The sequence below is a fragment of the Lycium barbarum genome, unplaced genomic scaffold (genome assembly GCF_019175385.1).
Source record: "Lycium barbarum isolate Lr01 unplaced genomic scaffold, ASM1917538v2 unchr_scaffold_24, whole genome shotgun sequence".
In the NCBI taxonomy this organism is placed as follows: Eukaryota; Viridiplantae; Streptophyta; class Magnoliopsida; order Solanales; family Solanaceae; genus Lycium; species Lycium barbarum.
The window spans coordinates 122,613-136,572 of record NW_026843478.1 but is presented as its reverse complement, the minus strand read 5'-3'; the positions used below and the strand labels follow the sequence as shown (position 1 = coordinate 136,572).

Below are 13,960 nucleotides of genomic sequence, written 5' to 3'. Positions count from 1 at the left end.
AAAATAATGGTATTGTTGTGGGAAATGGTCATTCGATTCCAATTCGTGGTTGTGGTCATACTAGTTTGCCTTCCCCAAACCCCCCTTTATCCTTACGGAATGTCTTACATGCTCTTAAACTCATTGAGAATTTAATTTCAGTACGAAAGTTTACTACTGATAATTCTGTGTCTGTTGAATTTGATCCATATTGGTTTTCTGTGAAGGACTTTCAGACGGGGATGGCAATAATGCGGTGTGATAGTCGGGGAGATCTTTATCCAATCACCATCATCAAATATCCAACCACTCTATCAACCTTTGTGGCGTTGTCCTCTCCTTTTTGGCATGATCATTTGGGTCATTCAGGAAATTCTATTTTAGATTGTCTCAGGTGTAATAAAAGCATTAAATGTAATAAATCTAGTCATTCTAGTATTTGTCGTTCTTGCGTTCTTGGTAAACACGTTAAGTAGCTATTTGATTCTTCTATTTTCGAAACTTTGAAGCCATTTGATATTATTCATAGTGATTTGTGGACCTCTCCTGTGTTAAGTTCATTGGGTCACCAGTGTTATGATTTTTTTTGGATGATTTTTCAAAGTTTTTATGGACTTTTCCTTTAGCTAAGAAATCCGATGTTTATGCGAAATTCTTGGCTTTAAAAACCCACATTCATTCCCAATTTGAATGTCATATTAAAATGTCCAATGTGATAATGGAAAATTCGGGAAATTTTGTGAGTCTAATGGGATGTTCTTTCATATTTCTTGTCCACATACGACATCACAAAATGGGAAAGCCGAAAGAAAAATCCGATCTATCAATAATATCACTCAGACTCTCCTTGCTCATGTGTAACACCTCGTAGCTTCGGGCGAAAGTCTGACTCATAAGATGATAATATAATGGAACCAAAATGAGGTTTATAGGAAGTGTTTTGAAAACCAATTAAGTCATGAGAAGAGTCTTTGGGCAAAGCAAAGTTGAAAATCACTCTACAGGGCATGTTTACAAGTGAGTTTATAGAAGGTCTTACTTCCAATGACCATAACCCCATTATTAATTTGGAATTTGGGAAAAATTCCTTGATGAAAGTTGTATCCCTTTGAAATAGCTTTCCAACGGTATATTATGGGCCTCAAACGGACATCTGTGCATAAAGTTATGCCCATTTTACTAAACAGTGTTCTGTCAGTTACGGTGGAAACATACAAACCGTAAAAATTATACGGTGGAACATACGGACCGTAAAAATTATACGGGCCGTATATTCCAGCCGTATAATTGGTCCAGAATGTCCAAATCACTGGAATGATTATACGGAATGATATACGGTCCGTACAAATTATACGGGACGTAAAAATGTGCGTAGAATAGCCCGACGGATCAGATTTTAAGATGTTAATAAGAGACCCAAGCTCATTTTTTTCATTCCTATTTCTCCTCCACGACTCAAGGGTTCTCTAGAGCCATCCAAACACTTCATATGCAAGAATCCAAGTGAAACTAAAGATCCACTTCATCAATCCACAAAACTAAGTGTGAGAAACACATCAAATCCATTCAAGTCAAGAAATTCCATGGAAGGTGGAATTAGGGTTTTGTTCAAGTGAAGTATTTCAACTCAAGGCTTATTCCTACAATAACTAAGGTAAGTTTTATGATGTTTCATGATGATTAAAGTGTTGATAAGTTCTTGGGAGAATAGTAAATGGGTTTGATAAAGAGAATTATATGAACTATGCTAGGGTTTTTGGATTGTTGACTTGGGATTGTTGTATTCATATGGGTGATAAAGAATGATGTTAATTACATCTAATTAAGATTGTAGAATCACGTAGAAGTAATAGAATGGGAATTGGGTGAAGAAATCACCATTAATGGAGACTGTGGAGCTTCAAGCCCATTAAGTGTTTGATAAAATGCTTAGATGACCAAAGCATGAATATTATTGCTAATATAGAATCCCTTTGACTTGTATTGATATAGATCAAAGTTGAAAGGGTTGACGAACATTGTATTACGCTCAAAGGCTGGAATTAAGGTATGTGAGGCTAACTATCTACGTTAGGAAATGTTCATGATTCTCCCTACGCCTCATTCTTCATACTTGTCAGTAATTTGACTCAGAATACAGTTTAGCCCAGTTTTATGGTATGTTGTAGAACTGTTATCTTCTAGGTTTGCAGTTACAAAATTCGTTCATGGTTATCAATTTGAATATCATGAACTCAGCACGTAATCTTTATAGACTTATGTATTGTTACCACATGAGTCTCAGTCTATAAATTCAGTATGCTCAGAAACAGTCAGTGTTTTCAATTCAGTCCAGCATGTCTATTTCAGTTCAGCATTGTTCATTGTTGTTATGGTCTCAGTCCTTATTAATTAATCATAATTATACATATGTGATTTTGCCCGAGGGCACAACACAGTCTTGTGTATACGTATACATGGCCGAGGCCATTGACTGACGCACTACTAGGCCGAGGCCATAGCGTGCATTTATTATTGGGCCGAGGCCCCACATATACAAACACAGAAAATACAGATGATTCAGATACAGAGCAGGGAGCATTCATATATTTACTTCCTTGATATTACAGTTACAGTTATCAGTTTCAGTTTCAGCTTCAGTATTTTATTGCTTCAGTTGCTTTACATACCAGTACAATTCAAATGTTCTGATGTCCCTTTTTATTGCTTGGGGGCCTGCATCTCGCGATGCAGGCATCGATACACAGGTTGACGACTCAGCTATTTAGGAGTGCACGTATCAGCTACTGGTGAGCCCCAAATTCCTTCGGGGCGTTGTCAGCTATCTAGTTAATTCAGTTTATAGACAGTTATATTATTCAGTACTCTTAGAGGCTTCATAGACACAGTTCAGACAGTCAGATATTTGTTATGTTAGCCTTGTAGACAGTTATACTCAGTCGTTCAGTTGTTTTGGTTTAGCCATGTTGGCTACTTTCAGATATATTTCAGATTGTCTAAGTATTTCCGCATTATGATTTCAGTCAGACCTTTAGTATATCAGCATGTGTTTAATTGTTTCCACATTCAGTTATGTTTTGATATCACATGTTGATTCAGTCAGCCAGTTGGTTCGCTCGGTCACATGCAGTCAGGCACCGGGTGCCGTGTTACGTCCAGGCCCGGGTTCGGGGCGTGACAAAGCTTGGTATCAGAGCCCTAGGTTCAAGTGTCTTAGGGAGTCTATGAAGCCGTGTTCAGAGGGGTCTCTTTTATATGTGTGAGGGCCCCATACATATAAACAGTTGACCACCAAGACATTCAGGATTGTCTCATTTCTTTCTACTCTAGATCGTGCCTTGTCTTAGAGCAATAAGTAACCTTCTCTTCCAATCAAATTACGTATGTTTCGAATGCGCAGGAGACGAACAAATAATTCAACGTCCCAGTAAGGATGTTTACCCATAGGGGGTACAATTGTGCAGTACTTACTGGTAAGGAATGAGACTTCAAGTGCTATTGAAAGTGGAATACAATGTAAGTTTCTCGAGAAGGGGTGTAGTAGAATGAATGGTATGTTGAATGATAATGATGTTCTTGAGAAAGGAGAATGGGATACAACAGGGAGAGGATATCAGAGAAATTAGAAAATGAGCTAAGTCTGTAGGAAACGTAAATCATGGAGGAACTCAGGAAGGTGGAGGCAGACAGTATTCTACAGTTTCTCATCAGGACCCGCTCCATCTACAGCTACTGCACTAGTCTCGAGGTCTAGATATGATCAAAAGGGTCAGTTCAACTATAAGTAGATTTTAAGAGCACGCCTCTCAGTGACATACCAGTGTGAGCCACAGAAGTTTTCAAATCTTATGTGCAACAAGTGCTATAGAAGACACCAAGGGGTGTATCGTTTGGGGCCTTAATATATGTTTCGGTGGCTCCTCTTAGTTCTCAAGCTCAGCCAGGTTGTAATACAGCTAAGCCTGATATTTCAATTCTCAGTGAAGACTGCTTGGAAGCTTCAGCAGGTCGTCAGGATAAAGAGCATCCCCAGTTATCTCCACAGATGAAATTTTTGTACGAACTATGCCTGTTAAGAAAAGAGGTATGTATGAAATAATAACCATGAGCAGACGATATTAAATTTTTGGGAATGATTTTAGTTTGTTTAAGTTAGTCAGATCAGAGGTAGAGAGTACGATGGCTGTAAATTACTATAAGAAGTAATTATTATTATGAGATAAGAAGATGTGCCAGTTCTCACTTAAGCTATGTGAGTAAGTGTTTATCCCAAATGTGTATAGCCTAATACGATTTTGAAGTGTATAGAAAGTTTGGGTTTAGTTGTTCTAATCTTTCGTATAATATAGATGACAGTTTGTTAAGTGTGATCCATAGTTCAGAAAAGATAGTATATAACCATAGAATAGCGTCAGATGATGAAGGAGAGTTAGAAATAACTTAGGTTATTCAGAGCAAAAGAAGAAAATATGAAGCTAGCAGGTGATTAACAGAAAAATAGTAAGTAAGTTTTGAGTAGGTACAATGCATTAGCAATTTCAGCAGAACTTGTAGAAGTATGATTTGATTTCCTTAGTTAGATGAACATCTTAAGTGGGTGACAGTTCGGATACATACGAATATGTGTTAGAAACCAAGGGCTTAAGTTATGTTCGGAGTAGAATGATTGGTGGAAGAAGAAATCAGCTAAGCCGTAAGACAGCAAACTACAGAAGAATAGCCTTTAAGAGTTGTCAAAAGGGGTTGTCCGAAGATTTACAGTGTGAGTAGAGTTAAGTCGTTAAGATGGAGTATGCCAGTTATGAATACAGTAGCAACCCGTTCATGTAAGTAAATTTAGTTTTTCCCCATGAGAAATTGCTCAGATGTGAGTCAAAAAAAAAAAGTCATTAGTGTTGTAGAGTACAAAGGAATTACAGAAGATAAGGAATGTTAATTGGATCCCATCAAAAGAGAAGAATTGGTAAGTATAAGATGTTAGCCTGGATCTAAGGGGGAGATGCATAAATCGCCAATAAGTCGAGTGAGATAATTGAAGACCCGAAGGGTTAGTATGAGATATGAAGAACCTTAGTTCAGTTAGGTTGGCATAATGAGATAGTCTCCATAAGGAATATGCCTCAACTTAGAGGAAACCCGAAATGAGTAGAATGATCATCGAACGAATCGTGTCAAGTTCAATTACGATCGATTAGGCGATTACGGAAAAGCTATAAGATCATGCCCAGTTACGTGTCACAAGGGTAGTGCCATTACATGAGACTCTAATCTTTAGGGTGCTAGTCATAGACTTAGCACACAACAGTACTATGAGTATTTTAGGAAGTATCTCAGAAAAAAAAAAATCAAGTATAGGAAGTACAACTCATGATTTAGGCAGACAAGAGAACTAAGGTGAAAGAAGTTCACCGCTTATCCAAGCTAGGAATTCGACTTTCGGACTCCGAAGTAGGTGGAGTTGTTGCCCAGAACATAGCTTATTCCTCCTTAGTTATAAAAGTTAGAGAGAAGCAGTTTGGTGATTCCTACTTGCTGCAGATAAAAGAGGGGATTCACGAACATAAAGCCTTAGCTTTTGAACAAGGGGGGAGATAACGGTACCTTGAGATACCGAGGCAGATTATGCGTTCCAGCTATAGATAGACTCAGAGAGCTAATTATGTCATAAGCTCACCATTCTAGGTCTACCTCGTTCAGATAAGAGGCATGATTTAATTTGGGTGATTGTGGACAGACTTATGAAGTCAGCGCACTTCTTGGCAGTTAAGACCACAGATTGAACAAGAAGATTATACCAAGTCATATGTTAATGAAATTGCCAGATTGTATGGGACCCTAGTGTCCATTATTTCAGACTATGGTGTTCAGTTCACAGCGAACTTCTGAAAATCCTTTCAGAAAGGATTGGGTGCCAAGGTGAACCTTAGTACAACTTTTCATCCTCATACAAATGGTCAGATAGATACGCTATTCAGATCTCATGTTATAATATTCATGTTAGTTCAATACTCAGATATTTATGTCAGCTTAGTACTCAGATATCAGTCCAGTACTCACGTATTCATGCTAGTCCCGTACTCAGTTAATCCAGTATTCAGCTAGCTCAGTATTTAGTCAGCCCAGTCTTCAGTCAGTTCAATAGACATTCAGTTTAGTATCTCAGCAGTTTAGCAATCTTGTATTCGTTCAGTTTAGTAAGCTTGTGTCCTTGATTTCAAGGTAATTGGGATAGCACCGTTTGAAACCTTTTTGAGCGAAGGTGTAGATCACCGATTGATTAGTTTAAAGTTGGGGAAGCAGAGTTGTTAGGACCAGATTTGTTCTATCAAGCTATAGAGAAAGTCAAGTTGATTTAGAAGCGATTGGAAATGGCTCAGAATTGCCAGAAGTTTTACACAAATGTGAGACAAAGAGATTTAGTGTTTGAAGTTAATGACTGGGTATTTCTTAAGCTCTCACCTATGAAGAGTGGCATGAGATTTGGTAAGAAGGGGAAACATAGTCCCGCCATATATTGGACCTTACAGAATTCTACGAAAGGTTGGTCTAGTAGCTTATGAACTTGAGTTGCCACAAGATTTGGATGTTGTTCAACCAGTGTTTCATGTATCCATGTTGAGGAAGTGGGTAGGAGACCCATCGTTGGTTATTCCTGCTAATACTATAACAGTTAAGGATGGACTCACCTATGAGGAGATCCTTGTAGCCATTCTTGATCGTCAAGTTCGCAAGTTGAGAACTAAGGAAGTAGCCTCAGTGAAAGTCCTGTGGAGGAGTCAGAAAGTTAAGGAAGCTACATGGGAAGCCGAGGAGGATATGAAATCCAGGTACCCGCACTTGTTTCAGCCTGCAGAAGAGATTTATGATGAAGCACCAAGATTTTGAGGTATGTAAGATTTCTTTTCATGCTATTGGTCGTGTGTGGCCAATTTATAATGCTATTGTGATGTAGCCCTATGAGGCAATGATATTATGGGTTGTTGTGACAGGTTGGTAGTGACTTATTATAGGGGAAACTCTGGCGAAATTTTTGTAGAATCCCGAATATTTATCATTCGAGGATGAATGATCCCAAGGGGGAGATATTGTAACACCTCGTAGCTTCGGGCGAAAGTTTGACTCATAAGATGATAATATAATGGAACCAAAATGAGGTTTATAGGAAGTGTTTTGAAAACCAATTAAGTCATGAGAAGAGTCTTTGGGCAAAGCAAAGTTGAAAACCACTCTACGGGGCATGTTTACAAGTGAGTTTATAGAAGGTCTTACTTCCAATGACCATAACCCCATTATTAATTTGGAATTTGGGAAAACTTCCTTGATGAAAGTTGTATCCCTTTGAAATAGCTTTCCAACGGTATATTATGGGCCTCAAACGGACATCTGTGCATAAAGTTATGCCCATTTTACTAAACAGTGTTCTGTCAGTTACGGTGGAAACATACGAACCGTAAAAATTATACGATGGAACATACGGACCGTAAATATTATACGGGCCGTATATTCCAGCCGTATAATTGGTCCAGAATGTCCAAATCACTGGAATGATTATACGGAATGATATACGGTCCGTACAAATTGTACGGGACGTAAAAATGGGCGTAGAATTGCCCGACGGATCAGATTTTAAGATGTTAATAAGAGACCCAAGCTCATTTTTTTCATTCCTATTACTCCTCCACGACTCAAGGGTTCTCTAGAGCCATCCAAACACTTCATATGCAAGAATCCAAGTGACACTAAAGATCCACTTCATCAATCCACAAAACTAAGTGTGAGAAACACATCAAATCCATTCAAGTCAAGAAATTCCATGGAAGGTGGAATTAGGGTTTTGTTCTAGTGAAGTATTTCAACTCAAGGATTATTCCTACAATAACTAAGGTAAGTTTTATGATGTTTCATGATGATTAAAGTGTTGATAAGTTCTTGGGAGAATAGTAAATGGGTTTGATAAAGAGAATTATATGAACTATGCTAGGGTTTTTGGATTGTTGACTTGGGATTGTTGTATTCATATGGGTGATGAAGAATGATGTTAATTACATCTAATTAAGATTGTAGAATCACCTAGAAGTAATAGAATGGGAATTGGGTGAAGAAATCACCATTAATGGAGACTGTGGAGCTTCAAGCCCATTAAGTGTTTGATAAAATGCTTAGATGACCAAAGCATGAATATTATTGCTAATATAGAATCCCTTTGACTTGTATTGATATAGATCAAAGTTGAAAGGGTTGACGAACATTGTATTACGCTCAAAGGCTGGAATTAAGGTATGTGAGGCTAAATATCTACGTTAGGGAATGTTCATGATTCTCCCTACGCCTCATTCTTCATACTTGTCAGTAATTTGACTCAGAATACAGTTTAGCCCAGTTTTATGGTATGTTGTAGAACTGTTATCTTCGAGGTTTGCAGTTACAGAATTCGTTCATGGTTATCAATTTGAATATCATGAACTCAGCACGTAATCTTTATAGACTTATGTATTGTTACCACATGAGTCTCAGTCTAGAAATTCAGTATGCTCAGAAACAGTCAGTGTTTTCAATTCAGTCCAACATGTCTATTTCAGTTCAGCATTGTTCATTGTTGTTATGGTCTCAGTCCTTATTAATTAATCATAATTATACATATGTGATTTTGCCCGAGGGCACAACACAGTCTTGTGTATACGTATACATGGTCGAGGCCATTGACTGACGCACTACTAGGCCGAGGCCATAGCGTGCATTTATTATTGGGCCGAGGCCCCACATATACAAACACAGATAATACAGATGATTCAGATACAGAGCAGGGAGCATTCATATATTTACTTCCTTGATATTACAGTTACAGTTATCAATTTCAGTTTCAGCTTCAGTATTTTATTGCTTCAGTTGCTTTACATACCAGTACAATTCAAATGTGTTGATGTCCCTTTTTATTGCTTGGGGGCCTGCATCTCGCGATGCAGGCAACGATACACAGGTTGACGACTCAGCTATTTAGGAGTGCACGTATCAGCTACTGGTGAGCCCCAAATTCCTTCGGGGCGTTGTCAGCTATCTAGTTAATTCAGTTTATAGACAGTTATATTATTCAGTACTCTTAGAGGCTTCATAGACACAGTTCAGACAGTCAGATATTTTTTATGTTAGCCTTGTAGACAGTTATACTCAGTCGTTCAGTTATTTTGGTTTAGCCATGTTGGCTACTTTCAGATATATTTCAGATTGTCTAAGTATTTCCGCATTATGATTTCAGTCAGACCTTTAGTATATCAGCATGTGTTTAATTGTTTCCACATTCAGTTATGTTTTGATATCACATGTTGATTCAGTCAGCCAGTTGGTTCGCTCGGTCACATGCAGTCAGGCACCGGGTGCCGTGTTACGTCCAGGCCCGGGTTCGGGGCGTGACATCATGCCTCTCTTCCCCCTTTGTTTTGGCATCACGACTTACAAAAGGCAACTTATTTTCTTAATATTTTACCAAGCAAATTATTGGGTCATGTTTCTCCTTTTCAAGTGCTATACCAAAGAAAGCCATCTTACTCTCATCTTCGAGTTTATGGGTGTTTATGCTATCCTCTCTTTCCTTCTCCGACTATCCATAAATTGCAAGTTCGGTCTACACCGTGTGCATTTTTAGGGTATCCTATGAATCATAGAGGGTATAAGTGTTATGATTTATCGTCCAACAAAATCATTATTTCTCATCACGTGATTTTTGATGAGAATGTTTTCCCATTTTCCAATTTACATTCTTCCACTTCAACTACTTATGATTTTTTGGATGATGGGATTTCCCCATTTTGGTTGCCTCATATGGCTATTGATCTGGAAAATCGGCCCAGCCTACCACCCGCTGCATCCATGACCCAGCCAACCCCCTCCAACCGCAGCACATGGGCCAGCCGCCTCGCCTGCTGCTCTGCCCTCCATCTCCCACACCCACACAAACATCATCCCAACTGCCCCAATCTGCCAATCCGTCCCGAATGGTGACCCGGAGTCAACATGGTACGCTTAACTTGAATACCATGGTTATGAAATTCCCTCTCCCTCGTAACCCTATGATCGCCCTTCGTGACCCGAATTAGAAAATGGCTATGGATGATGAATTTGATGCTCTTATTAAAAATAAGACGTGGGAGTTGGTGCCCCGTCCACCTAATGTGAATGTTATTCGTTTTATGTGGATTTTCACTCATAAAGAAAAATCTAATGGTGATTTTGAGAGGCATAAAACCCGTCTTGTAGGTGATGGAAAGACTCAATAGGTTGGCATTGATTGTGGTCAGACCTTCAGTCTGGTGGTCAAGCTGGCTACGATCCTTATCGTTCTCAGCTTTTCATTATTAAAGAAGTGGCCTATTCATCAGCTAGATGTCAAGAACGCTTTCTTACACGGTGAGCTCAAGGAAACAGTGTATATGCATCAACCTCTGGGTTTCAGAGATCCCACTCATCCGGATTATGTATGTTTACTCCGTAAGTCCTTATATGGACTTAAGCAGGCGGCGAGGGCATGGTACAAGCGTTTTGCAAATTATGTCTCTTCTCTGGGTTTTTCAAATAGTAGATCTGACAATTCTTTGTTCATCTATAAAAAGGGGTCCGATATGGCATATGTTTTACTTTATGTCGATGATATTATTCTTATGGCTTCCTCAGATTCTCTCCGATGCTCCATTATGGCTCTCCTGGCCTCGGAATTTGCCATGAAGTATCTGGGTCCTTTGAATTATTTACTTGGCATTCATGTCACTCGCCATAAGGATGGCATGTTTCTTTTGCAATGCAAGTATGCCGAAGAAATCATTGATCGAGCTGGATGTCTTCTTGTGAGGCTACTTCTACTCCGGTTGATACTAAACTGAAGGTGAGCAGCATATCGGGTGCTCCATATGATAACCCGACTCACTATCGCAGTCTCGCAGGTGCACTTCAGTATCTTACCTTCACAAGGCCGGATATTTCTTATGCTGTTCAACAGGTATGCTTACACATGCATGCTCCGCGAGAGGTTCATATGCATGCTCTTAAGCGTATCATCTGTTACATTCAGGGTACACTTGATTATGGTTTGTATCTCTATCCATCCTCTGTTACTGACCTCCTTTCCTACACTAATGAAGATTTGGGGGGCTGCCCTGACACACGTCGGGGAACGTCTGGTTATTGTCTCCTCCTTCGAGATAACTTGATATCTTGGTCTTCGAAATGCCAACCTACCCTCTCTCGTTCAAGTGCTAAGGCGGAGTATAGGGGGGTTGCTAATGTTGTCTCCGAGTCATGCTGGATTCACAATCTTCTGTTGGAATTACATTGTCCTATTCATAAGGCTACTATGGTGTATTGTGACAATGTGAGTGCCATTTGTCTTTCAGGAAATCCAGTGCAACATCAGCGCACCAAGCACATTGAAATAGACATCCACTTTGTTCGCGAGAAGGTTGAGCGAGGGCAGGTTCGTATCCTTCATGTTCCATCCCGTTATCAGATTGCCGATATTTTCACCAAGGGACTACCACAAGTCTTATTTGAAGATTTTCGGGATAGTTTCAGCGTTCGTCAACCTCCCGTTTCGACTGCGGGGGTATGATAGATTATGTAAACATTAGTTAGAATATTTTGTGATCTCTTATTTTAGGTTAGAATATTTTGTAATCTTCTATTTTAGGTTAGAATATTTTGTAATCTTCTATATTAGGTTAGAATATTTTGTATATTAACCAAGTTAAGGAATGAAAGGAGACACGGAAAACGTGCAGAGGAAATAGACTATGACACTGTTCCATTCCAGTGTTCCATATCATTTTGTCCACTCTTAGTTCTCTGTAGCAATTTTTTTTTTCTGAGTTGTAACCTATTCTGCTTAATCTAGAAGCATTGTTTAGGTATTTATTTTGTGAGAAACTTTCAGCTTCAAGCTAGACTTACCTTGAAGGGATTGCCACAGTCGAGTGATTGTAGGCATTGAAGGGGCTAGGGGTAGTCTTTTAGGTTACATAAGTTTGTAATCTGAATTTGGCTCTTGTTTAGTGAAGTTGGGGTTAAATCCTACAGGGGTGTGGGTCGTGGTTTTTTTACACCTTTTGAGCGGGGGGTTTTCCACATAAAAATCTTGTGTTCTTATTTATTTCACAATTTTCATTCTATATATAATAGTATAAGAACCACATAGAAGAACCATGCTCCTCCTACAGGTTCACCGTGCTGAAAGTTAGGCAAATCTTTACTGGTTGCGAAAATTTGGTAACATCTTGAGTCTTAGTGGTGTCTAAAATAACAATTGTAATTTTTACAGTTTACCCAAAAAAAAAAAAAAATTGTCTCCTGATACAAAGTTTATGTGCTTTAAATTCCTCATCCAATTTGAATGAATTACAGTAGTTCACGTATTTCACTATTTTTAGATTGTTTCTTCTTGGGACAAAAAGTTATAGCTATATCAGATTATCTTGAAAAAGCAACAAGCATTAGTATTTTGGAGAAAGAAAGAACATTAATTCTACTTAAGTGTGCTTTAAATTCCCCGCCCAATTTGAATGAATTACAGTAGTTCACGTTTTTCACTATTTTTAGATCGTTTCTTCTTAGGACAAAAAGTTGTAATTATATCAGATTGTCTTGAAAAAGCAACAAGCATTAGTATTTTGGAGAAAGCACGAACATTAATTCTACTTAAGTGTGTTTCAATTGTCTATGTGGGACAAATGTGCTACTGCAATTAAAATGGTCGCCATTTACGTTCTTGACTGTTAGTTGTAAATATGTCTGACCGTTAGTTGGAAAAAGTAGCTATAAGAGTTGCTAACCGTTGCCTTAGTTTTTGCAAGAAAAAGATTTAGCATTATAAACAAATATGAAGTTGCTTCTCATTATCTTTATGTTTAATACGTTGGTCCCCCAAATGTTTAGCCAAGCAAATTATGCTAAAATGCAATATGTCCTGCAGTGGAACCCCTCCTTTTGTGAGTCAACACAATATACATGCAAAAGTCCTATTCCACAAAATTTTACAATCCACGGCCTATGGCCGGCGACTGCAACTGGTAGTGGTTTGTTGGTGCCACAACCACAATATCCCAACGACTGGCAGATTGTCAAACAGGATGTAAGTGTTTGAGAGAGTTGTTTTTATTTTGTTTTAGTATTTATTATAATAAGCATTTTTCATATTTTTGTTTAGACATCTAAAATGTAATTTTTATTCTTTGCAGATGGCTCTAGTGACCCAGGACCAAAACTTAGTAAACAATCTCCGTCATGTTTGGCCTACTGTAGTACGCTCGAATACAGACGAGGGTTTTTGGAAATATGAGTGGGAAACACATGGTTTTGGTATGAGGACGCAGATTGATGTTAGAACCTACTTTGAAGCTGCAACAAGAATACATGCTATCAAGATTGCAATTAACGGAAAGACTAATCTGAAAGACTACTTCTCTAATGCAGGAATTCAGCCTGGACAATTTGTTACACGTTCGGATATTGGTAATGCTCTGGCCCCAATAGTTAGGGGCATCAATATCAAATGTTATGATAATGGAACTTATATTTTTGTGAAGGAAGTTATCCTTTGCTTGGATTCGCCACTGCAAAACTTTGTCTCATGTGACCCATCGAGGGTGAATGTGGGAGGAGGGGTAAAACTACTAGGAATCTGTAATTATCAGAAGTTGTTATACTTTCCAGCTTAGTTATATCATTATATCGAAATTGGAATTTCGACTAATTTATTTTGTTCTCTCTCATCCCTTGCTGTCATATTTCAAAATGCTAGCCATAGTTTGCAGGAAAAACGTATGTGAGTGTTAATAATCTTTTCCTGAAACAATGACTGCTCTTTTGGTTATAATGAGAATTACGGAGGGAAGTTCCATCAGAAGAAGTTTTGATGAAAATCCAAAAAAGAAGTAATACTCTGAAATGATTTGAATGCCTAATGATCTTATACTCCTTCTGGTATCCAAATATTAGTCGT

At 38.5% G+C, this 13,960-nt stretch overlaps 1 protein-coding gene across 1 annotated transcript; it reads left to right on the top strand.

Annotated features, from left to right (window-relative positions):
- The first annotated feature begins 12,792 nt into the window (after positions 1 to 12,792).
- LOC132625659 (ribonuclease S-2-like) lies at positions 12,793 to 13,711 on the top strand. The gene is made up of 2 exons (XM_060340270.1): positions 12,793 to 13,090; positions 13,197 to 13,711. The coding sequence occupies exons 1-2, from the start codon at positions 12,839 to 12,841 to the stop codon at positions 13,674 to 13,676; spliced, it is 732 nt and encodes a 243-aa protein (XP_060196253.1). The 5' UTR covers positions 12,793 to 12,838; the 3' UTR covers positions 13,677 to 13,711.
- The last annotated feature ends 249 nt before the right edge of the window (positions 13,712 to 13,960 follow it).

What these genes read in the sequence shown, in the direction of transcription:
- LOC132625659 (XM_060340270.1), top strand. Translation starts at nt 12,839, where the DNA reads ATGAAGTTGCTTCTCATTATCTTTATGTTTAATACGTTGGTCCCCCAA. An exon ending in GGCAGATTGTCAAACAGGAT is followed by an intron (nt 13,091 to 13,196) that starts GTAAGTGTTTGA and finishes TATTCTTTGCAG; the next exon opens with ATGGCTCTAGTGACCCAGGA.